The sequence below is a fragment of the Strongylocentrotus purpuratus genome, unplaced genomic scaffold, assembly GCF_000002235.5.
Source record: "Strongylocentrotus purpuratus isolate Spur 01 unplaced genomic scaffold, Spur_5.0 spur5_scaffold_6, whole genome shotgun sequence".
NCBI classification, from domain to species: domain Eukaryota; kingdom Metazoa; phylum Echinodermata; class Echinoidea; order Camarodonta; family Strongylocentrotidae; genus Strongylocentrotus; species Strongylocentrotus purpuratus.
In genome coordinates, this window is record NW_022145612.1 from 37435412 (window position 1) to 37461903 (window position 26492).

General features: G+C 34.3%; 1 protein-coding gene across 4 annotated transcripts in view; it reads left to right on the plus strand.

Annotated features, from left to right (window-relative positions):
* Nucleotides 1–1446: 1446 nt before the first annotated feature.
* Nucleotides 1447–26492, plus strand: part of COLP2alpha (alpha-2 collagen) — a 69142-nt gene continuing 44096 nt past the window's right edge. Inside the window, exons 1-10 of one of the 4 annotated variants that reach the window (XM_030999855.1) lie at nucleotides 1448–1648; nucleotides 7085–7303; nucleotides 7831–8020; nucleotides 8707–8960; nucleotides 13379–13801; nucleotides 14152–14348; nucleotides 15159–15378; nucleotides 19329–19751; nucleotides 20234–20430; nucleotides 21541–21760. In XM_030999855.1, the coding sequence (XP_030855715.1) occupies nucleotides 1552–1648; nucleotides 7085–7303; nucleotides 7831–8020; nucleotides 8707–8960; nucleotides 13379–13801; nucleotides 14152–14348; nucleotides 15159–15378; nucleotides 19329–19751; nucleotides 20234–20430; nucleotides 21541–21760 (2440 nt within the window). In that variant the 5' untranslated portion in view covers nucleotides 1448–1551. 4 annotated transcript variants of the gene reach the window in all.

The window sequence follows — 26492 nt, forward strand, 5'->3', positions numbered from 1 at the left end:
TTATGCAAGAAAAATGTTTTTTGCGCAGACTGCAACTATTTGTGCCCACATTGGCTTTTTAATGACATTCAAGGTAGGAAGGGGGAGTGGCTACTTAGACGGACTGGTCCTATCGTGGACCTCTTCCTCCTACGATTTTATTGTGAGTTTTTTTCCCTAACAGCTGTTGAAGTGAGGTTAAATATTGCCTATTTTTGCCGCAGATGTTTATGTCAAAAGTGTTCCCAATAGAGGCAGCAAAATTCTGCTGTGCAGTGCACTATGTCTTTTCCTGGTGCTTATCAGGATACTATCTGTCAGAATTTCCGACCTAAAGATTGAATTTTGGTGAAATTGCTTACCTGGCAAAGAGTTCATTCTACTGCTAATGTAGGATTCCAACAATATGGGTACATGTAGCTTCATCAACATAACAAGATGTGCTTGAATAACAGAAAATGCCTAATTTTAGAATTAAAAGGCAATGCTATAATCGTATAATGTTTCTTGATTGAGAGAAACTTTTATTCAATTTAAAAATAATGAATTCAGTTTGTTACAAGTTCTAACATTTTAGAGATGATACATGTAGATGAACAGGAAACCAATAATAAATATAGTTTGTTTTCAAGTTAAAGTTCTTTAAATCAAGCCATATTATAATGAAATTCCCAAAATTTATGTCATAGGAAACCAAATTTGTAATAAATCATAAAACATTAATACACTTGTCTTTTTTGTCACAAATATTATGCCTATATTGATTGTGGCATAGTATTTCTGATGTCAAGTGGAATAATTTTGTTGAGTGGTGTTCATTTCCTTTTCATACGTTATTTGTCACCAATTGTTATTTGAAAGGAAGTAGAATTTCCTGAGTGAAGAGATTGTTCACTGTCACTGTGTCTGTGTGAGAGTATCTATTTCAGACAGTTTCACTCTCTTACATATAGTGAAAAATATATTTTGTGTAATTGCATGACTTTTAAATCAATCATATTCCTTTTCAATTAATTACAATTGATACAAATGGATATTTCATAAAACAAAGGTATCTCCATGATAGTAAATTCCCTGTGTGTGTCAAAATACTTATCCTTTTAGGTAATTTTGTTGTACTTACAGACCCTAAGAGGTGGTAGATAGGAGGAAATTGGATGGGTGTAGAGAGTTCAAGACCCCAGTCTCTCTTCCCCTATACTTTGAGGGGCTGGGAGACAAATCATAGCAGGCAAAGGTTAATACAGTTAGCTGCGGGTTACCTTCACTGCTGGAAGAGCAGAGACTGACTGGCAGTGGTAGGAAGTCTGCCTAGCTCTCAGTGCACATGCTGGTGTGTGCTTCCCATGCAGAGCTGGGTTGGGGCGGTCCCTGCTGAGGCAAGGCATCCTATTGGCTGGTGGGCTGACCGCTGGTGTCATCCATCCCATAATAGGGGGATAAAACCCTCCCAGTGATAAGGATGTAGAGCCAAGAGCAAGCTTGCCGAGAGAAAAGTTTATCAGCAGCACTCTTCAAACTTGCTGTAGACCCGATTGCTCGCTCACTGGTCCGCCACAGAGATTGTACACCATGTATAGCTTTGTGGACCAGATTCGCCAGCATAGGCAGACACTGTTATTAATATTAGCGACAATAACAGTTTTCGCTGTAGTATGTCAGGGACAAGGTAGGACAACTATTTTCTAACTTTTTGACTGATTCAACCATATAAAATATGATAAATGCTTTATTTAAGACAGATATATGTATTTTATACTCAATTATCTTGGCAGTTCTCATGCATGATAATACTATTGAATAGGTTTAGGAATTTTTCTGGAGTGTGCACTCAGATGAAATGATGTGCTGAAGCTTGCTTGTGTGTCCATGCTCTCTCATACTTAAGTTAAGAAGTGTAAATATATAAGCTTTAGCCATGAAGTCATTTATAATATTGTAACAAGCAATACTCTAACTTATGATACATGTACATGTAAAGTTACTGTAACAACTGTTACACTAATCTATCCAATCTTAATGGTAGACTACCACGATTAATCCTAAGTTAAGATGTAGCTACTCATACTCATAATCATATGAATGATGATTATGGTATTGTGATGTTAATATCATAACATATGTGTGTTGATTATACTCATTCTAAGATCTTTTATGACTAGTAGTTTCTCACATGTACATTGCAAACAATGACCTGCAAAGTGAGCAACAATAGTCATGATAATCCAAATATATTTCACTTTTACTTATATACGTCCAGTTATTGTTAGTCTATGCTTCATTTAGCAGACCGCCAGACCTATATATGTTCAGTTCTGTGTCTTAAATGCTAAATTTGAGGGTCATGGACTAATAATACTAAGTTTGATCAATTACTGTTTACTGATTAATCTATTTTAAAAGAAGAACAACCACACAGAGGGCCCTAATTTATCATTTTGTTGTGAGACAGAGACTATTTTTGTTACAAGTGTATTTCTGGACTTGTTTATCCCTGATAAACGTTACTGTAGAAATTGTCATACTCATTTGATGGAAATCAGAATATTCAAATGATTTACGTCAACTACAGCATGTTATAAACAAAATATACTTCAGGACTTACATGTAGGTTGGGTTAGGTTGAAAAGTGTGTAGACACATGATCTTTTTGCTTTCAGGGGTCATACACAACAGGTGCCGCATATTTCTGTTTCTACTTTTCTTTAGTTGTTTTGAAAGTCTCCTACTGTTACAAATATGAAGGAAGTCAGGAATCCTCTTTTTATTTAGTTTAATATGTCCACCCACTAAGAGGCAACTTTTTAATGTCTCAGTCCGTCTATTGAATGCTTGATTGTAGTCGTCTGTCTCAAAATAATTTGAGTACAAATAGTATAATTCGAAAAAAGTTGAAGAAATTTGCAGTGATATTGATAAGAAGGAAAATACACTGTAACATAGAACTAATATGAGTGCATATATATATATATATATATATATATGTGTGTTGTTGAAAAGAAACTTGTCTATTGTATGAATTAGTAGTTTACAATCTATATGTTTTAATTGACAAACAATTTCCCTATTCACCTGGTGCCTTTCTTGCCTTTTGGTAGATATCAATGCATTTAGTTATAAAATCTTGTAAAAAGGCATTACACTTATACTTGTAACCAGAAGAGTGAAATTTTTAGCATGTTGTAGGGGATAATCATAATAGTTATTAGTATGTCAGATTAAAAAATAGGTATTAGAAAGGAAGAAGGCTTGACCCCTCTTGTAATTATGGAATGTTCCTGGAGGAGAGAGTTGTGTGTCCCAGCAGTCCAAGGTTATGTGGGTGAACTCCAGAGTTGTCAACTCAGCAGTTAGTCTGAGGGGTTGGCGGCCACTGGCCCAGCTAAGCTCCACCTCCTTGCACCATCAGCGCTGAGTAATGCCATAGGTTTCGGATCAAATCCGCTCGCTCTGCCAATATGACATGTTATACCACAACCAGACAGTGGAAGAGGTGCAAACGTGGCAATTCTGATTGTGGCCCTCCATTGTCTGCACGTCCTTGCCTTGCACAGGCAGGCAGAAACTTTCCATGACCCTGGAGCACTGGAGTAATTACTGGAAGAGATGACTCTCCTCTGGTGGTTTAGTCCATCATCAGTTCTTAGGAGTTAGGAGATTTGTTGAAACAACACTCTAAATCAAGTTACCATCCAGTCTTTATTCTTTTCTCAAAACCATCAAATGCAGTAATGCAAAATTAGGTTGATGGCCCAAAACACTATTTTAATATCCATCTTACTTAGTATCCTGCAGTGATAAATAATTATTATGTATAAACCTTGAAGGGCAATCCAACCTTAGTTACAGCCGGGTTGGTTGTGAGAAAGCAGAAAAAGAAGAGAAAGTTTAATGTTTGAAATATGAGATCTTAAAATCTATGCAAATTATAAATTAGCAAATTGGTGATTTGATTGACATTTTTATGGACAACTCTCCAGTTTGTTGCATACACATATGTATATACTAAACTACATTTCATTTTCTGATTTTCAAAGGAAAAGAAAAGAAAAAAAGAAGAGAATTGATTCTACCAAGTAATATTCCTAAATAGTTAAATCATTTTCTTTGGTTAGAAAATAGAACAAGGAGAGCCTTTTTTGGGGGGCCACCATATCAACTACATATCTTTGCCACTTTTGAATTGCCATATTTTCAGTGAATAAAAGGTTTTAAAAATATGAAGTTTCCTTTTTTGCGGTCTAATTTCATGCAAAAATTCATCAATCAACTTCTCTATCTGCCTTCTTTCAGAACAACTTGCTATTAGAATCTGTGTGCATATATACACATTTTACAATTTTAGGGTCCAGACTTTTTGAGTGCCCATTCCAAGCCCTGTAATTAAGGTTGGATTTCCCTTTTTTTTTTTAGATGTACTTCACTAAGCAGTAATATTTTGTTAAGAACATTCTAGATACAGAAAAGCATTTTTTTCCCACACAGTTCACAAATGTACTTTTAACTAGGACTTAAAATTGGATAATGTGATTTTTGTCAGTAAACACTAACCAACTTGACTTGGACTTCTCTTAGGCCTAAAAAAGAAGATGTTGTATTGCCCTTTAGGTGCCAAAACATGGGTCGGTTGGTCAGAATTTTTAAATATTTTTTGAACTCCCTCTTTTGGCTGATATTTTTCAGTTTTGAATGCTTTTTTTCTCTATAAAACGATTAAAAAAATAACTTTTTTAAAGAGCCGACCGTATAGATTCCAAGATTTTGGGGTCAGTCGCAAAGGACAATACAACATCTTTTTTTTAGGCCTTATGTCATGAATTTCCTTCTGAAACTCTGGTAATGAAATTGTAGATTTGCATGAGCATGCATGCTGATTAGTCAGGCATACAAGTAAGCTTCAAATCAACCAAATACAATATTATCAGCAAAGGATTTGGCTGTTTTTGCTGATATATGTAAAGAAAGGAGAAAAAAAATCCACTGTATATAATAACAAAAGAGATATTACAAAAGAGCGTAACCATATCATGCTGCAAATTTATAAGCATGATGTATTTGTGAGGAGCTCATTACATTAGATATCTATCTCTTGAGTAATTGATGACTGCCATGGTTGATTTGTAAGATCATTTCATCATTTTCATGCATGAGGACTGCTCAAGACTTTTTTTTTAACCATTTTGAAATTTTGCATTTGATAAATGATTTCATTGCAATTTTCAGATCTGAATGGAATTGACTTTATTCATGTAACTGATCTTTAAAACATTTCCTCTTGTATTTCAGAATTAGTGAGCCTGCATGCTTACATTGTTGTATGTGTTATTTATGTGTATGTTTAACCCCATCATTATCATGTTTGATACAACTTATACTTGTAGATTTTTAAAAATTTGCATGCATCATTCATCATGCATGGTACATGTATTCTCCCATCCATATATTAGCATCTTATTTTATCCTCTTAAAATACAGAACTATGAATTGTTCAAGTTTGCGGACTTCAATTCCTATGTTCATTCAACTATCAAATCACTGGTTCTTTGATTCTGTTGCTAAAATTGCAACTGCTGTAAAAGCATTGTACATCAGGGAATAATTTTCCTGGTATCGCATCGCAGTTTGCTATGCATTTTTGCATGACTGCTATACAAAATATCTTTTGTGTAGCAGTTTTCTTCCATAGAAATGTACAGAATTTCATTTGAAATATTTATCCATCGGCTGAAATTGCTAATCAAAAAAATTGAGGAAAATTATTCCCTGTACATGTACACAGAAAAACTGACCAAAATATGAAATGTATTTATAAAACACATGTACCGTATGCAAATTAAATGTACATGTAAGTATCATTCAAGTAGTTATGGGGTCTAGAATATTTTGTATCTATTTTGGCAAAATAGTTTTCAGAAGGGGCAAATGACTTGCGTTTTGCATGCATATACATGTATCTATTATCCCCCCAAATAGTAGTTGTGAAGTTCTGGTGCATGTTGTAAAGAAAAGAAAAACGCCTTCTTTAACAAGTTTGCATGATTGCATGCATCTCTGTAAACCCTCTCACCCTCACCCACCATCACCACCACCTGTTTAGAATGACATACTACTGGTAACTATTTAGATAATGGTCTTGCGGTAGTGCTGGACACAGTTTGCTGAAAGGGTTCGGTTTGTGACAGTTGAGCATGAATTAGCTGAGGCTGAGTGAGTATGGCATTCACAATTTCATCTCTGGTGAAAACGGGTGTAATACAAAACATTTGTTAATAGATCAGAAATTAATTCATCTCGATTGTTCTTTTGGTTTGATGAGTTAATATCATTTCACTTATTGTATATTTCTATGAATTGCGTAGTTGAATGAATTCAGTAACTCCATGTACTCATAATTCATCATTTTTTATCAGATTAGATGAACATACACAATACATGCATGGGTACATGCAGTTCTTCATGACACTTTATTTATATAAGTTTACAATGTAGGTTAGAAATTGATTAGGTTTTATTGAGATAGCATGGACACCATCAAGTTCAAATCTGATTGAAACCAAGAAATACAAATAACTTATTTAAGATACATGTATATTCCTTTGTGTGTTCAAAATTACAAAAATTGAGTTGTGTACAATCATCTGTTCAGAGCCAGAAGGGCATTAACTCTGTGTTTAAAGAGTTTATCAGTTGATGCCCTCCTGGCTCCAGACGATTGAAATATCTGTATTTATATTTGTAATAAGAATGATTATTTACTAATGTTATTTTTTGCAGGATGGTAAGTAGGTCATGTATGTTCTCTGTTTAAATTGAGATATATATATATTCTTGAAAAAGTAAATTTTAGCTGGAAAAAAAAAGAGCCAGGTTGAAATATTATGTGCAAATCAGCCATGTTGAATATGAAAATATTAATTCAATTATAAAATGAAGATGATAATGACTATTATTAACAATAATAATGAGAATACTTATGATCAATTTCAATACAAATGATCACAATTTCATCAGCCATGATGTTTCTTACTATCAGAATGAAGCTGCACGCTAATCACCATGTAATTCTCATTAATGTTTTCAATGTATTATGTGGTCTCTCTTCCAGAATCATCGTTTTCACTTAGCATAAGCTCGGGAGAGCCCCTACTACCATGTGTATACCGAGGACAACCGTATCTCCACGCAGAATCGTGGAGTGTTGATGAATGTACGATTTGTAGTTGTGACAATGCCACCACGACCTGTGTGATTGAGAGTTGCCAGCCCGCCTTCTGTGTTGAACCCATCAAACCGGAAGGAGAATGTTGCTTCTTGTGTCCTTTCAGTAAGTATCTTTGTTAATGTGCTCACAGACTAGAAGAATATGCATAAAGCTGTATGCCAAGTCGTAAATAGAAACATTGGAAATACCCTCTCCTTAGAAACAAGAAATCATAATGATTTAGTGAGTAGTGCTGAACTTTGAAGGCTGGGGGCTAATACAGGTTCTTGGGTTTAAGTACCTACATTTTTTTCCAAAGGGATATTTAGACATGCCATACTTTTTTGGAGATATTCTAAGAAGAAATTGCTTAGAAAAGAGTAGTAATAGTAGGAGAAGTAGTAGCAGTAGCAGCAGCAGCAACAGTAGTAGCAGTAGACATAGTCGTCGTTGGAATTGTAGAAGTGGCAATAGCCAGCAGTAGATATTGGGTAACTTGTTAAGCATGAGGCTAATCTGTCACAAAAGGATGTGTATTGGAGATACGTTCATCTCTACATAACTGTCTTCTTAATTATCAAAATGCTTTTAGTTTAATTAACGATTACATTAACAAAATGCTAATCAATGTGTGCGATGTACTCTTGCAGATGTGAAGGTGAAGAAGGTAGCGCCGGTGATCACCAGTACAGGCAGTATCTCAGAAGGCCGAGAGAACCGACTGACTCTCAGGGTACCCATCAAGTTTCAGGAAGCTCAGGATACAACGGGTGTCGCGGGAGAAGGTCTCTGGAGACTCAGTGCCTGGGCCTCGCCCAATATGGATGGCAGGGGACAAAGGTATCATCAAGTCATTTGAAGATAACTAAAGGGGAAATAGTCCACCTTGATATTAACTTTGTTTTAATAAAAGCGGAAAAATGAGAGGAGCAGGTCAGTAAAAGTTTGAGTGAAATCTGATTTAAAATTTTTGAAAGTGCGATCACTCAAACACAAAGTGGCAACTCTGTGACCTATCTTGCAGGGTTTCTTCTCAATTGCCTTGTACTAAAAGTCTCCAAAAATTAATATTTTTCCATTAGAAAATTTTTCAATCATATATTCCCCCTAAATATAATTATCGCAAATTTGAAACAAGTCTATTCCATTATCAATAATTAAGTAAATAAAAGTTTATGACATTTTCTGTACAGAACAAATTGGAGAGGACCTTGTAAGATATTATTGCCAATTTGTATTTCACTGATGACAACTTCAAAAATGTACTACTTCTCTACTTCGCTACTTTTAAACAGATATTGCTCACACTTTCACTAATTTTGTTCTCTCTTGTTTTTCTGCTTTTGTTAATATCAAGTGAAGTGAAGTATATAATGAAACAAGAAAAGCATGTATTCATCAAAGTTTATGTGAAGTATACTGGTCATCAAATACTGTCATAACAGACTGTAATCAGTAGGTGTTTAGTTTGTAGATGAAGTTTGGAAGTGAATTTAACATTTTTTTCTCTTTTCCTGTCCTCTAAGATTCGGCTATCAAAGTCAGACCCTTACCGAGGCCCAGCAGGCAAAGCACTACAAAAAGAAGGACTCCTTTAATTTCCAGGACGTGGACTTCAGACTCACAGACCCAATGGCCCAGTGTACTGACATGATGTACATCTGTACTCGATTGGACCGTGGCGAGAGCCCCAGGACCAAGGGAGGTCTGGACTACGAGTTCTCTGGCTTTCCTGATGATAATGCACTCACTGGATGTACAACCGCTCCAGAATGCAAAGGTAAGGGGGAGGAGCAATGTAGATTTCATAAAAAAATAATAAATGCAGTGACTGAAACAGTAATGACACTGGAACTTGTTTTCAAAAGCTTTTATCTTTTGGTTCTTAATTATTTGAGAAGATGAAGTATTACAAGAGAAAATTAAGGCAAGCATTTTGCAAAAGGATTCAATTATCAGGGAATTGCATAATCAGCATATGCGTCAGCGGAAGAGATGACCTTAAGCATCAGTGTGGTCTAGATGCAGCAATACATTCATTTCAATTACGATTTGGATCATGGGCCAGAGTGTGCTAAAGTCATTAGTAGTGCCCTGTGCTTTGTAGATGCGCTAAGGGTTAACAAATTATATTTGGCAAGGTTAATGGCTGCAAGACATTCCAATACCAAAGCATGAAAGCGGGCCCCTCTGTTATGTGTTAAGAGTACAAGTCAGCTCAAAAAATATACTGGGTGGTACTTGTACACATGATATAACTACGATACCCAAATTGATCTTTTAAACTTCAATTGATTTGTTGCAAAATACAGATATGTGTTTATGTACAAATCTTATGAAGCAGTGTCATTTCTGTTATCAGTCACATTCTCTGTTGTCATAGTTGACTTTTATGTACATGAAATATCATATCTTAATTCAACACTCATGTTTTTCTAATGAAATTATTGTTTAACACATCATGTGTGTGTGTTTTATCAAATAATGAGAATAATCAAAATCATTGTGAAACCATTTGTTGTGCTGTTAAGCCAACTCTTCACAAAGTTCATATTTTTCTATTATTGTACCATTTCTATTCATCGGATCATATTTAATATTGATGCATAATTCATCAAGTTCAGTCACTATGTGTTTGTTGTTTCATGTCAAAAGCAGGGCTCTACACTATAACAGGCGCCCGAACCCATTGGCGCTCAAAATCCCCCACAATGTTGGAAGTTTTTCATAAGGCTCATGCACAGTGCATACAGGCTAAAGAGTTAAAAATCAAACCCCTTCCAAAAAGTTAGTGTGGAGCCCTGTCAAAAGTGAAGTTTCTATGTTACATTTTGTTGTTTTCAATCATACTTCACCTGTACATTGTTTGTCGATTGAAACATTTCGTCCTCATTATTTGTTTTTAAGCAAAGAACATTCTAATCTCCACAGGAAAAATATCATATACATAATATACAAATTATTTGTGAGTTGCTTTCTTGTGTTGTGTGATTATTAAGAAAGCTCTGTGTTTATGGTGTGAAAAAGTGAATATTTTTTATACATCATTTTGTTTTCATTTGTGTCAAATTTCATGTAATGTACATATCATGTCTTTCACTATACTTGTTCTTTTCATAGATGTCTCATACACTCGTTTCTGTTTATCACACATGTTGTTTTCACTTCATGTACCAGTGCTTTGGTCCTGTCGTTCATAGCGCTGCGATAGTCGTGAAGGTGGTCATGTCTTAATAGAAACGTCGGTGAATGCATCAGGAATTCTGTTACAGTGTGTACATAACAGAGTGCATAAACCAATGCTTACAAGAACTAAAACAAATATATAATATAAAAAGCGCAGTAACAAAAATTGCTTTGGTATAGAGGGGAAAAAAACCTATTCATATGACACTATCTTCTGCATAACATAATGCAGTTATCTGAAAATTGACAGAAGATCTAGGAGCTTATAAATGAAGTAGTCTCATGTATTAAAGCTTGCCAAATTGTATGATTATTTTTGTCGGTTAACCAAACAAATTTTCAGAAAACAATTTTGTTAATGGATAGCCTACTGGCAGTACTGGGTTTATTTGATTCCTACAAATTTATTTTCAATGTGAATTAGTAAATCAGTCTTCCTGCTTCTACACATGATTTTTCTTCAATGTTCTGAATTAATTATTACAAATTAACCATATTAATTTATCAACTTTATTTTATCAAATAAAGTAAGGTAATATTTTGTTTAGAACAGGGGGAAAAGGATGCAAACAATTGATAAAACTTAACGAAACAATGCTTATTAAACAAACAATATTAAATTATACCAAGAACATGACTACTATGAAAAACAACTTGCTTAACTATAATGCCAATATATCATATCGGATCCTTAATGCTGCGTGAATAACGATTTGCTGAAATGCTGGATTATATCGGAATTCTAACGCATTCTTCAATCTTCATAATGATCTGCCGTGATACGAAACTGGAATGCCAAATCACAAATGTCAGTGTTTCCAGTGATTGGATGGCTATAACTGTACATTGATAATGAAGGTTGCAGCAATATTAAACAATGCCCTAATCGCTGAATAATGGAGAACTTAGCACTCACTTTCCGCTGGAGTTATGGAGCGCATCTGGAAACTTGATCAAGGACTAGGTGGGTTGATTTTGTTCCTGATTGCTCTTTTTGAACGAAAAACTATGATTATATAAGCACTTTGAACTAGGATTGCACAACTTTGCACTCTATGCATTATATGCAATGTGGCACAAGCTTGCTGTTGATACCCTGGCATGCCTGCATCTTACACTTCTTTTTCCTGGTGGAATTTCTCCCCCAACAAGAAGAAAAATCAAGAATACTCATTTTTCAGTATTCTGTGACGTGTCTTTCCAAGAATTTGTAATGCTGCACTATCTTCAATTGCTTAAAGTTCGGTTGCACTCTTTGATTGACCAATTTCTCTGTTTCTGCATTTAAATATGCTATGACGAATGCTTGAGAATGTATCATCTTCTTTCTTCAAACACTTTCTTACATGAAATGCCTCTTGTCTTTTGCTGAAGCATGATTAATGATTCGCTTGATCTGAAGAATAAAAATCCGACTGATTATGAAGATGTTAAAAAGACAGTGGGGGTCAGAGAGGCTCCTTTCAGAGATTTAAACTTTATTGAGTTCCGGTATACAAATCTACAGATTTTCACTTTTCGCAAAGTATGATTTTCTGGGATATTTCCTAAAACTAACCTTGAACCAACAAAGTTTTTTAACTACAGCTTCTCTCTGTCACATTCAAAACGTGGCAGTAAGAAATAGTATAGTGAAACAAATTCCAAATTGGTAATAGCTGATTACAGATATTACAAAAATAATTTTTAAGAACAGTTCAATTAAAATTTACCAATCGTTTGATTTGAATATCTGAATTTAACTGCTTACTTCGCTTTTATCTATTAATTAATACCTACCGTAATCCTATGTGGATGAGCATGGCAATTGAAATGTCTTGAACCTTTGCACTGAGAGCTCCTGCTGACTTGTTTTCATGTATGTACTTTCATTCATCTGATTGTCAATACACTTCATGGTTGTGACTGAAATTTCACATTCTCTTCCATATCATTTTTAACACTTTGTTCTCATTCAATCATGCATCATCATCATTTGCTTCATGTTTGCATGGGATAAAATGCACAGACTCCTGGGTAAGTATACAGACTAAAAGAAATGAGGCTTGAGTTCATGCCGTGTAACCATCAATTATGTGGGGGAATGTTGTGATGAATAGTGGTTAATGATCAGCATGCTGACAGACAGTACTGCAATACCTTCAAAGATTTTTCTAAAATCTCATTAGTAAATCCAGTAAAGAAGGAAAATGTTAGAAGTACAGCAAATGAAGAGAATTATTTAAGCAAATAATTGGCATTGAAAATTAGAGAATGTTGGTGTCCTTAACTTTGGAAGATCATATATTGATAAATGCTCAATTAATAGGACTCTTCTGATGGGATGAAAAAAAAATTGATTGGTTACATTGCATGCTCAAGCCTCGACATAACATTATGTGTTATGATTAATGCCACCTAGATTAAAGATTCTAAATCTAGCCTTTTCTAGTGTATTTCAATAGTTGAATAAGCCCCCCAAAATGTTCTTGTTTTGATATGAAGATAGGCAAATTCAGCCCTTATGAGAGAAATGTCAAATGATGATTGCTTAATCACATAAGTTATTAAAGATTATGAGAGGAGCTTGATAAATAAAATTATGTTTAAGTATAGTTCGTACGGTATACAAGATATATAGAATGACTGTAAAGTAATTCATACTAAAAAATGTGATTGCATCGGTCCTTCTTAGTTCTAGCTGTAAATTTTGCATGTTAAACCTTTTGATGACATTGAAAACAATCCAGCACAAAGTTACCAAGATGTGAATTAATTTATATTTTTCAATCGAATGGTTGGATAGCCTGAATACAGTTACTGTTCATGACTAAAAGTACATAGTAGAGTTTACTTGAAGGGATTGGTAATAGAATTTTGAAATGAATACTTCATCGGCATCTCTTTTGTAAATGTTAAGCACAAAAAGCTTGATTTCAAATATTGAGTGGGAAGAAGTAGGTTTTGGCATACAGTTATTTCAAAGGATTACTATGTTCTCAGTCTAATGCATCCTACTGTACTTTCTCATAGGTGTCCAAGCCAGAGGCTTGAGCTGGCGTTACACCGCAGACAACATCATCGCTGGAATGGAGAATGAACTCTCTATCGATGCCACCGTCCTGTTCACAGACACCACTGCTCCCGTTACTGGCAATAACCTTTGGAGGCTTGCCCTGTATGGCAGCAAGAATCTGGACGGTAGTGGCGAGAGGTTCAACTACAATGAGCAGACCCTGAACAACATAGAGGTCTCCAAGAACCTAGAAGAAGGAGGCCCTCTTGAGTTCACGGAAGCCACAGCCATGTTTGATGTGGCTGCCATCGGGTGTGGTCCGTTTGGATATGCCTGTATGGATTTCACAAGGAATGATGATGCTGATCCATTCTTCGGCTTTTCGGTGCTCCCAGAGGGCGATGTTATCACTCTTTGTCAAGAGAGCCCTTGCAGAGCAGGTAAATACTGTTATAGATTTAAAAGCCCCACTGTACTACTTGAGTTTTGCTAAATTTTGAACCCATGAACAGAAAGAAAACTGATAAATTTCCTTTCTGATCTATTAATCATTTCAAAGTATGGCACTAAAAGAGATATAGGGCAAATAAAACAATTCACATTAAAAGAACACCCACTTTTAAAGCCTTTAATTTTGAATAAACATACCATGGCCTCTCGCTCTCTATTTTGGAAGGATTTTTCATGAAATACCTTGATGAAAATTCAGCGTCTAATCAGTTGATCTTTTAGAATAACGGCATACTTAATCAACAGTCCCTTCTCTGCCATGCATTTATTTTCTTCCAAGATCTGAGTATCACCCGCGTTCAGGACACTGTCCTGAGTGGTACAGTCATAGATGGCCGTGATTCAAATGCTTACTCTATGGATGTGGCCATCAGTGGCGCAGGAGTAGGTGTTGCAGGCAACGGCCTCTGGAAGTTGAATGCCTTTGGAAGCTCCAATGCCAATGGTGCAGGACAGCGCTACAGTGAGAGATCACAGGTATGAATTGGACAAACATGAAATCTATAATATGAATGTTAACAAGAAATATCACTGCAGTTTGTTTCTCTATTTAAAATGATTTATTTATGGATAAGGATAAATATAAATAGTAAGAAGTAAGAATAATCATATATGTATATATTTTTTTTTAAAGAAGATTGTGCTTTTCATAAAATATATTATACCTAAAATATGGTACAATGTATTTACTGTCAATCCTCAGTCGTTAAAAAAAGCTAATAATCGATATCTTGTTTTTCTTCACTTTTCTCCCATATCCTTGTTTTCTCTCTCTACTCTTTACACCTTTCTGCTCTTTCATTCTATTTTATCATTTGCACTTCATTTCCATCACTTTTTAATGTCACGTTTACATTTTCTGCCAAATTTGGTTCCCATGTCTATGTAATATGTCATTTTACTAACAACCATTCATTTTTCTGTTCATATTTTTTTTCAATTTCATTATATTCTTAATCAATTTTCTTTCATTTTGTTTATCATCTTGTTTCTCATGTCACTGTTTTTTTCATTTTGATTTGTATGTGTTACATCACCATATGTGCCATTTGTATATGTATTTCATCCCTTTCACCATCAACTTTCATTTCACCATGTTGTATTATTCATCTTTCGTATATGTGTATATGCCCTTTTGGGTTATTTCCTGAATGCCGTCATCATCCATCTGTCATTTCATATTCATATTCTATCTTGTATCATTTTCTTTGTTCCATGCTTGTGATGTGCCCATCCCCCTACCCTTCTCTATCTCTATGCATTCTTTCAACTATGTCCACTGCTCAGGTTCTCACCAGTGGTCAGCAAGACCAAACCTTCCGCGTCACCGAGGACATGCTCTTTAGCAATGTTGACTTTGATCTTAGCATGCGAGGCCTGACATGTGCTGAAGTTCAGTTTGTCTGTGTGGAGTTTGCCAAGGGGGATTCCCCAGACACTGTCTTTAACCTCATCCCTGTACCCGATGACAGTGTAATGGTTAGCTGTTCTCCAGCGGAATGTGAAGGTTCGAAAATATTCAATTCCTGCCTTAAAAGTATGATTGTCTCTTTGCAAAAGATTTCTTATCTGCAAGTGAGCAAGTCATGCGATTTTTGTAAAATTCAAATTACATAAACAGTCTTATGAAATATAAATGTATAACCATTATGAAATATTTGTATATACCGGTACCTAACGAAAAAAATATTTTCTTATGACCATTTTCTTCAGCTAGTAGTAAGATGTTATGAATCCTTTATTCTATTTATCTTATTCTAATTACATCATCGATCAGTATTGTGAAATGTATTATTGAAGTTGAAGTATTACTATTTTGTGTTTTTAATTTTTATAGCAGTTTTTCTTTGATAAGGGGTTATGATTGTATGTGGGACTTAAATAAATTACTGGTGGCCAAGTTGTTCAAAATTCCATCATTTGTTACTAAATCACTGAAATTACTTTCATGACCCATCTTATGTGAAATTCATTTCCAATTCAGTCCTCATTCTTAATTAGTGGTTACTATCACTTCATTCAGTTGTTATTATCACTACATTCTTGTATTTACTGGTACACGTTATAACTGTTCATATACACCTCTGAATCATTATGTTGAGTTGTAATATTTTTTAAACAATACTTGATGTTATCATTTCATTGTGTCTATTTCATTCCGTCTCTCATTCAAGTTGTGTGAGTTCTGTCATAATCATAAACTTGTGGTCTTGCATGCAATGATTTATACTTTTGACATGATGTTTGTGAAATGGTTCATCTGGAATGTATTATGTGTTTTTATCGATTGAAATTCACAATGCATTCTTCCCGACATGGTATGACCGGAGTCGTGCGTCAATTCAGGTACGTACATTCATTTATTCAGATAGGCATGGGAGGTTAAACATTATTTAAATCTTAATCTAGGTGAAATAACTTTCTACTTGATAAAAGTACTGGGGTATATAAAATGTATAGCGTATATTGATATTTGAGAATTTATTAAATGAGATATGATTGGAAATGCTTATGGGAAAGTTTTTCAAGACATAAAAGGAATTCCTTTGGAGTATAATGGGAGGGGGGGGGGTGATAATTCATTCCTTGCTTTTGTTGTTGTCTCATTCAAATGAACGGTTAAAAACAAATGCGTCTGTGACTTTTGTATTGAAGATTGTTAACTAAAATCAAATGCTTAAGTATTCCAATTTTATGGAACAGTACAAAGTTGTTATTCTATTAATAAATTTTGGACTTATCTATTGTCGGTCTTTATTTATATTTGTTACCTGATGAAATACCTCCCCTCAAAGAAAGTTAAGAATAGAAAAAATTGCTGTGACCAACTCTATTCTATTCCTTCTTATTTAGAATAGAAAGAAAATGTGCAATTTTGTGTACGCTAAGTTCCATGTGATAACATCCTTTTCCTCTTTCTTGCAGATTCTTCTGTTTGGATGATGTATCTACAATAATAGTTAAAATTGTAAATGTCAATTGTTAGGAAACTTTTCATAGTGGTGTCACTCCAATGAAAAGAAAATAATGATATGCAATTTACAGAGCCATATTGACCTTTCTGTAGAACTAAGGGTGGGAGGGTTGATAGAAGTTTTTTTTTTGATCCAAAACACATTACAAAAAATGAATAGAATACAATCTTTACATTAGAGTATCTGATCAAGAATTTATTGCTTTAAGACTTTTATTGAGATTTTACATCTATTTCTACATATACATGGGGAGGATAACAAAATTATAATGGCAAGAGGTCAATATTTTACACCTATCGAAAAAATTCAGGAAAGACTTGCTTGCATAGTAGACACTTCTGATAACTAAAACAAAATATAAAAGTAGTTGAATATGTCTGAGGGTTTCAAATTCTTTGATGATGAATCCTGTGTGTATGTAACTGTTGTCTGTTTTGTGTGGTCAAATGTTTATATTCCACTAGTGCATGGGTGGAATCATTATGTCAGTTCCTGTCATGATATCCATAGTACGTAAGCATCCATGAAACACATACATTTTGTCACCAGTGTGTCAGTCATCCACATCTCATCATCGCAAGACGCGTACTGTGCTGCTGCATTCTTCATGAGGATTTTAAGCAAATGAGAGGAACTTTAAAGTGCCGGGACCTGTATTTAAAAAAAAATGCTATATTGATCGAAGCTCAGAGACATTCAGGATTAGGCATTAGTGAATTGCATAGCGGTCACCTGATGAAAATCAATCACCTGATGAAAGCCAATCGAAAGCTGTGAAGTCCATGACTCTCTAATCTGAGGAGGTGGGTGATGATGCCATGATTATTATGCATCTCTGCCTAAGGCTTTGCAAGTGAATGCAGCAACTCTCCTATAAATGCTCTGCAAATTACAGCTTGATATATATATATATTATAGCTTGATATATATATCCCCTTAAAGTTAATTAGAAAATAAATGTATCCTCCTTAACCTCCTTTCTTGCTTACGGCAGCTTTGATAATATCTTCTGTTATGGATCTTTTACAATTTGATTTAGATAATCTTAAGCCACTAACAAGCTTAGAAATGCTTTCTTCTGGGTTCTTTTATATTATAATATTACTTCTCAATATATAATGAGCCTGTTCCTGAAATATCATATCTGTAGCTTGAAATGATTTCCCATAATTTCTAGTAAAAATGCAATTTTCTCCTGATTTTTTTTTGGTCACATTTTTTCTTTATCCTAACCCAGGGCTTTAGGTGCTGTGTACTCTGAAACTATTAATTTGACCCTTTTTCAGGCTCTTTACTTATTTTGGAACAAACAAGTGATACATGTTATGATTGGGAAGAAAGAAGTTTTATTTCAAGGGAAGTGTGAAATTTTGTATGTTTGAAAAGGGCCAAACTGTAAGAACATTAAAAACTACAGACGAAATAAAAAAAAATTATGATAATTTCCAGCAAAAATGCTTTTGATCCTTTTAAAACTAGTTCTTTTGCAAATTTTAAACAAATTTTATGGCAGATAAAATCGGAACAATACACAAATAAGTGTTAATTCAGTGGGATATATTTAGTTTGCATGACAACGCATTCTTTCTCATTTTCACTTTCAACCTTTTCACCACTTCCTTCACTGACTGATTTGATGTGAACTACAGATATTTCTTGAGCCTTGTGAGTGCTGAAAATTAAACTTGTGAAATATATACAAGTATATTTAGTTTGAAATAGCTTGTTATTCAATTCTTCAATGAATGAATTCAAATCAAAGATGATAAAGATAAAGTATTGTCATTTGACTTAGGAATGTATATATTTATATACTTTATATCAAAGATTTTAAGCAATATTGCATCAAAACATTTGCTTGATTCTAGAGAATTCTGTAGTTCCTTCCTCTGCATGCATGTGTCCAAATATACATCATTTCAAATGCATTTAGTGTTTTCATAGACATGATGAGTTTGGTATATATGTCTTATCATTTTATGTATACGATTAATTAATGTTTGTACGTTTGTACGGTTTTGGCTAAAATCCACCAAATATAGTTTATTTGTTACTATTTGTGCCACTTCAAAAAGTAGTTTTTGTGCACATACATTGATTAGCATTAGTTTGATACAATTAAATCTTAAATGGGATGTAAATTAGGGAATATTCTATTGAGTATAGGTAAAATTCATACTTCTAAACAAGTAAATACATGCTGGCAGTATATGAGAATGTAGTTTCTAAAGTTTTGGAAAACACATATGTAAGGAAGTTGATACAATTAAATCTTTAATGGGATGTGAACTAGCAAAAATTCTATTGAGTATAGGTAGAATTCATACTTCTAAACAAGTAAATACATGCTAGCAGTATAGGAGAATGTAGTTTCTAAAGTTTACAAATACTCCTTTTGGAAAAACACATATGTAAGAAAGAATAATATACTAGCCATGATTCCATTTCTCCGAGCTAATATTAAAAACTGTCATCTTTACAGGTGTGGTTGCCAGAGGTTTGAGTTGGCGTTACACAGCATCGGGCATCATTGCCGGTATGGAGAATGAGCTATCGATCACTGCCTCTGCGGTGTTCACTGCAACATCTCCAGCCAAATCTGGCTTGGATCTGTGGAGACTTGGACTTTTTGGAAGTGAAAATGAGGATGGTAGTGGAACAAGATTCAACTACAATGTCCAGACCCTGAATGATGTAGAGGTCTCTAAGAGCTTGGCAGCCGGCGGTCCCTTGGAGTTCACGGAAGCCACTGCTATGTTTGACGTGGCTGCTATTGGATGTGGCCCATACACATATGCCTGCATGGAATTTGCTAAGAATGAGGATGCAAGCCCTGACTTCTTCTTCTCGGTGCTCCCAGAGGGCGATGTTATCACTCTTTGTCAGGAGAGCCCTTGCAGAGCAAGTGAGTATTTTATTACAGATTTTATTTGAAAGAGTGATAAGAGAACAGCATAGTTCGATTCAAAATATTTTGCATCATTTCATTTATTTGCTTTTCATACAATATTTTATGTCGATAAAATTTGAATTCTGATTTTATTTATTTAGTGAAATCATTTTTTATTAATTGTTACTAATTTTTCCCAAAGTAATTTTAGGTATTTTTGCAGGAAAAAAGCAATAATAATCTCCAAAATATCATTTTAAGTGTATTTACTACTTTTTATATACCCATATTGTTTGTTTGTTCTATGATTGTTTTTTTTTTGCTTCCTAATTTATCTTAGATTTATTTGTACAGTACGTGCTCCTATCATTATATGTAACATTGCCTTCCACCAGTAGGGATGTAAATTTCTCTTGTCGCCTTATGATAGATAGAGTGGAATGTTGAACAGCAACCATCACCATTATATGTCCTCTCACCATTCTTTCCTTTATCAGACCTGGAAATCACAAATGTAGGCAACCGTGTTCTGAGCGGGGGTCTCCTTAACGAGCGTTACTCCAACCCTTTCTCCATGGAGGTTGCTATCCGCGGCCAAGGAGTGGGTGTGGCCGGAGAAGGCTTGTGGGCCATGAGTGCGTTTGGGAGCTCCAACATGAATGGTGTAGGACAGCGCTACAGTGAGAGAAATCAGGTGGGTTCAACTTCTATCTTCATTTTCTACACAGTGTTGCAATCATATGCACTAATACAGACTTGATTAAAACTAACGATGCAGTGACACTCATGTGTTATTACCAAAAATGTGTTGCATTGCAATCAGAACCTTGATTATTGCAATATTGGATTTTCTCCCTTTCCTCAATATTGTTTGTTTTGAGATGAGGGTCACTGCAATGATCAAGTACGACAATGCTCAAATATTATATTTAAGTACATGTTTTATTAGTTTGATATATATTTTTGGTCTCAGCCACCAAAGGTGGCGCCAGATCTATTCTCTATTTTACAAATTATATTGATATGACATGGTTCTTGATTATGAGACATAACTATTTGACTGTTTCTCCGATTTGTATATTTTATTGTTTTTTTCATATATTACTCTTCTTCTTCTTTATATGTTGATATTTTATGCATCATATGTCTCTCTTTCAAAATGTACTGATGTTTTTATGTTTTCTTTTTTAAACATATTCAAATGTGCATGATATCTCTGTTATTGAAATTATGTATTTTTATTCATGACTTGAGTATCAATGTATTTGATATTGACAACTTGACTTATGATATTTTGTATTCTTTTCTTTTCTTTCTCAATTCTGTTTACCTTATCTTTCTTCCTTATCATCTTATTTCATTATTTGTCTGTTCATTATGTACTTCATATACACTCATATTTTGTTTTACTCATCATATTTTTGTTTCATTATTTCACACTTGTCACTTTCATTGTGATTGTTTTGCCATTGATGTTTCATTTTTGTCATTGTTTCCATTCTCATTGTTTCCACTCTCATATCATATTGATTTTGTTTTTTCCATTTTTCATTGACATTTATCAACACACATTTCCAATCATTATTGTTTCTCCTTTTATTTCATCTGTTTTGTTCCTCATGTCAATACTTCACTTTTGTCATCTCGTTCATGATTCATGTCCTGGTGTCCATCCGGGTTTCATTTGGTTTTTGTCTTCATCACTATGGCAACCACCTCTTCTTCCATCCATCCATCCATCCATCCATCCATCCATCCTCCATCTCCTATCCTTCCTGCCTCTTCTTTCCTTTCCAAACTGCAGGTGCTCACTGGAGATCAACAAGACACAACCATGCTTGTCACTGAAGACATGCTTTATGCCAGTGTAGATTTTGACCTAAACATGAGTGGGCTAACTTGCACAGAGGTCCAATATGTTTGTGTGGAATTTCGAAAAGGGGGATTCCCCACCACCATTTTCAACCTTATCCCTGTACCCAACCCCAGTGTCCTTGTCAGTTGTTCCCCTGCAGAATGTGAAGGTTTGTTTTTATACAGAATATATTGGAGGAAATGAAATTGAGGGGTTGTCATTTGGGGGCCGTAGGGAAAAAATTAACATAGATACATGAACATTCTTCCTCTAGTCCTCCAAACATTAAATAAGATTGTTCAAATTTTCTCTTAAACTGTTGGGGTTTGTATCCATGAATTTCCAATCCAAACAGAAAACCACATCAAAATTTGTTATGAATTGGTCAATAATACAAAATTGCAAGCCCTTTAGAGAAGATTCTTTGAAGCTTTAATTAGACGTTACTCAGATTACTTGATCAAATCATTTTAGATACTGTCGGTAGTATTCATTTTGATTGGATCATATTTGAAATGATTCCATTCTAAAATGGTAGAGTTGTTCTATTAGCGATAGATTCATTTAATGTTGACTTTATTGCAATGTTGATATGTTTTATATTTGTCATATTATATTTTGATAATTATGTATACTTTCTATTTATAGTTTTGATTTTAACATTGAACTTAATGTTGTTTTCCATTGTTCTATTTTTTACTCCCTCCCCTAATTTGTCTTTAATATATTCTTTAAAGTACCATGTTTTATATGCCAATGAATTGTATCTTATTCACCATGTATGAAACCTCATTGCCTATATTGGGTATATTTTGCTGGTGGCCAAGTTTTTATCATGGGTGTTTTCACCTTCTTTTCACATGTTGTTTCTCAATTGTCATTTATTTCCATCTTATTTCATGTCTTACCATTTGATGAAATTCTATTGACATCTCATGTTAACTGTTCATGTGTCATTATTTCTTGTTACATTATGATGATGTTTGATGTTTCTTTCCAACATTCCTCTACTGCCATTTCACGATGCATTTCATTTCTGTTGTGTTTTGAATACTGTCGAGTTTTGCACATTTATCAAATATCAACACTTTTTGAGATTTTTGTTAATTTCCTGAAGGCTTGCGCACTCGGCTGGTATCCTGAAATGCAGCATTGCAAAGAAGCGATCGATTTCGAATGGCCATATAGGTAAGCTCACCAGTCATGTTTATTTTTGTAATGCTTTTTACCATTTGGATGAAATTGAAAATGACATTAGCTGACATTAGCTGAAGATTCATTTCTAACAAAAATGTTATGTAATACTGAGGGCATAGCAATGTAGGGGGGTAACACCTGTCCAGAAGTAAACTCTGCCTGTCTGATAATCACCCTGGATATGATGGTAGTGTCATTGTTCACTATTTGCTAATTTTTTTTTCTTCTTCAGTAATACCCATGTAGACATTCAGTAAAACAGATCATTTTTTTTTAATTTCAAAATGGGAGTTTTGTCTCTGAGTATCAACATATTGGTGAAGAATGGTACAAGTATGCTCGGCTACTTGTCATATTTTCTATATAAAGTGTAGGGAAGTCGATGTATCTTTGTGCAGCCGGTATCTTTCCACCACTTCGCATTGTATTAAGTGCATGGACTGTGACAGAGACTATAGGCAACACAGTTTTCAAACAGAATCATCTCCCCAAAAACTTTCGCTTTCAAAAAAGTTACATCCCTACTGGGGGAAGATGTGATGGTCTTACATCTTGGAGATGCAGGGGGTAACATTGACCAATCAAAACAAGTCTTACATGCATATGGTTGGAAAGATAAAATTATATAGGAAAAAAGACTTTCTCATTGTCGCCCGACCCATTGGTTTTACATAGAAAATGAGCTGAAAATAAAAGTAAATTTACTACTTTACAAAATAAAACATAATAGTAAATAAGAACGAAATTGTAATTTGTTTGCTTTACTAGAAAGAACATAGTTTTCGTCTTATTATACTTGTTAAACTAGGCAAAATATGTGGTACTTTTAGCACAATGAAGATGGATTTAAAAAAAACATAGAATATTTTTTTGCTAATAAAACAAGCACTGTTCAATGGCCCAAAGGTTTTGATATGAAGCCAGAGGGAGGGATTAAAATGAAATGCACCTTAGGATTAGGCTCCAAAACCTAAACTACTGTTGGTTCCCTCTCATTCAAACCCACCCATGTTGTAGTTCATTGGGATTGTTTTTCTCTTTTTGAATAAAAAAAAGGATTTTTGGGATAGGCCATTTTTATTCTTGATTTAAAGGTAATGACCAGTTTTGGAAACGCCCCCCTCTCAAAAAATGAAATGGAAGCTGTTATTACCAATCATGTGAAAGAATATGTTTTGACTAATACGTGATGATACAAATTTTACCTAAAAACCGCCCACTAATTGCTATATTTGATAAATTATTATATCTATCCGGACAGGACAGATATCACGCACGTGTTGCGTAGTTCCATATACATCTTTCTGTGTACAGTGCTTGTAACTTTACCAAGACTGGGCTAAATTTTGTTTCATTTTGATGATTCCAGAACCTTGAAGTGCACACCAATACTTATATGCTAGATGATCAACCTTTTCTGATCGATTCCACAACGTTTCTTTTACAATGCAATCGCATGACCAAACTGGTCTTTATCATTAAATTTCAAATGGGTACCAAGTATTTTGGAGCTTTTTCAAATTTTTCAAAATTACAAAAAATAAATTGCATATAATTCAATAATAGGTGTCGGGTTTTTTTTTCTTCATCATATTTGAATAGGTAATATCAACTTATTATTTTGTATTTCTGATGCTAATTCGAAATTAATGATACTCATGTTTAAATATTGCCATGGCATGTTTACACTCAACAATAAAAGAGTAATTTTGAGGAATAATTTAAAAGTAGGTTCCATACAGATATTAATCAATTCAATAACATTTGATATATCAGAGATAACTGATGCAGAAATCATTTCATCATACTTTCAAAACAGTAGAAGAGGATGTTCAAGTTTATGACCGGAAATTCAACAACAACTTTCGTTCCATGTTTACAGTGTTCAATTTAAACAGGAAAAGATTTAGCTATCCTTTAGAATTTATTGCTAAATTTAAATTCCTTTGTAAATGATATTGAACATTTCTTAACCGTCGGACACTATTTAATAACTGACTTTTTTTTTTTTAACTTCGGTAATATAAATAACGTAGATAAAATGAGCTGCAAAGGATATGAGCTTTTGTTCAATAACCAACTTCTTGTAATGGTCGAAATTAAGCCGATTGAATCTTTACGCAGCTACCATCTTTAAAGGACAATCCCTGTAATAAGTTTATTTGTATGAAAGCAGGAAATAAGAATAACCAAATAGTATTAATTTGGAATATATCAGACCAATGTAAGTAATTTAGGATTGTTTGAAATATGAGTTCACTAAGTCTATGCAAATTTTGAATTCTCAGTTTGGTCAGTGGATTGTGAAGTAGTCAGGACAACTATCATTGATTCATGGTTTCTACGAAGTGCCTTCCTTCTTGGCACTATACTCAAATTGGATAGCATGTTATTATAGATCTTCTAATGAGAATGTACCCTCCTGAGCCATACACTTTTGAAAAATTGAAATTTTTGTCACTGTCTGTTTGAACAAATGGGAAAGTTGTTTGCCACTACATAACAGAGACATTACTGATTTAGCCATTTTGTAGAGCCTATATCTATAATGATTACAATTTTTCTAAATTTATAACTTTTTTATTTATTATATTTAGCGGATTTCATTTTTTGGGGGCCTGTTAATGGGCCATCCTGCCCAGAAATAATGTCCCAACTTAATTTTTCATCTCATCGAATTGTGTGATGCAGATGAGGCCGCCGAGAGAGTTTCCCTTGTTTATTTTGTGTCCAATGTCATTCAAACATGAAGTGCCTCACAAAAATTAAAATCTTTGAGTGACAGGTTTCGATATACCTACTAGTACTCATTTTCCATGATAGACTGTAGTGTTATAACAAACTGTTCAAAACTGTTTGGCAAACAGTTTTTGACTTTTCTAATTCCAATCATAAATAATCAGACAGGCGATTGGCTTGTAAAAGTCAAAGGATTCCTCACCGACCTAAAGGTTTATTATTATGATTGCGGCATGAGCTAAATCCAGGATTTTGTTTAGAATCTGAGGCAAAGATACCCAATCCCTTTAAGTCTACCTGTGCTGTGCATTAGAATTACGATGGTACAGCAGCAATGATCTTTTTACTTTTTGTTTGAGGGGGAGGGGGAATGGGCCTGTTTATCACTTCAACACTTATAACCGTGCTTTTTAAAGGCCATGTACAGTCAGTGCAAGTATCTTAAAATGCTGTCCTGTTCTTTCTATGAACAGATACATCTTGTAAGATTCTGTTTTATACATTTCAAATTGTTATTCATAGGTTTGACCAGGAAATAAAAGGTACTTTATAAAACAAAGGTGGCTGGTCACCCATAATATTTTCTATCTCTAAATTTGTCATGCTTTTTTTTCACCCTGACAAAAAAAAAAATCAATTAAACAAAGTTGGGACAAGGCAGGATTAGAACTAGACAGGATTTTGTGTCTGCTATTCATTAACTGAAATATTGATCAAAAGGACGGATGAATTTTGGGTGCTTGCAAAATATGGGCTGTAAATATATGTTCTTATTTTATTTTGTAGTAATGACTGTGGTATTACTTCATGTGCCTGTGTTCTTGTACTCACCATTTTTTCTTTTAATTGCAGATCCCGGGGACATATGTTGAGCGTCACCAAGCGAAGGATTATGTCCAACTATGGAGACTATTACCATTAATTTGCTCACAAAGCAAACTGTTCTAATTATTAACTTAGACTCG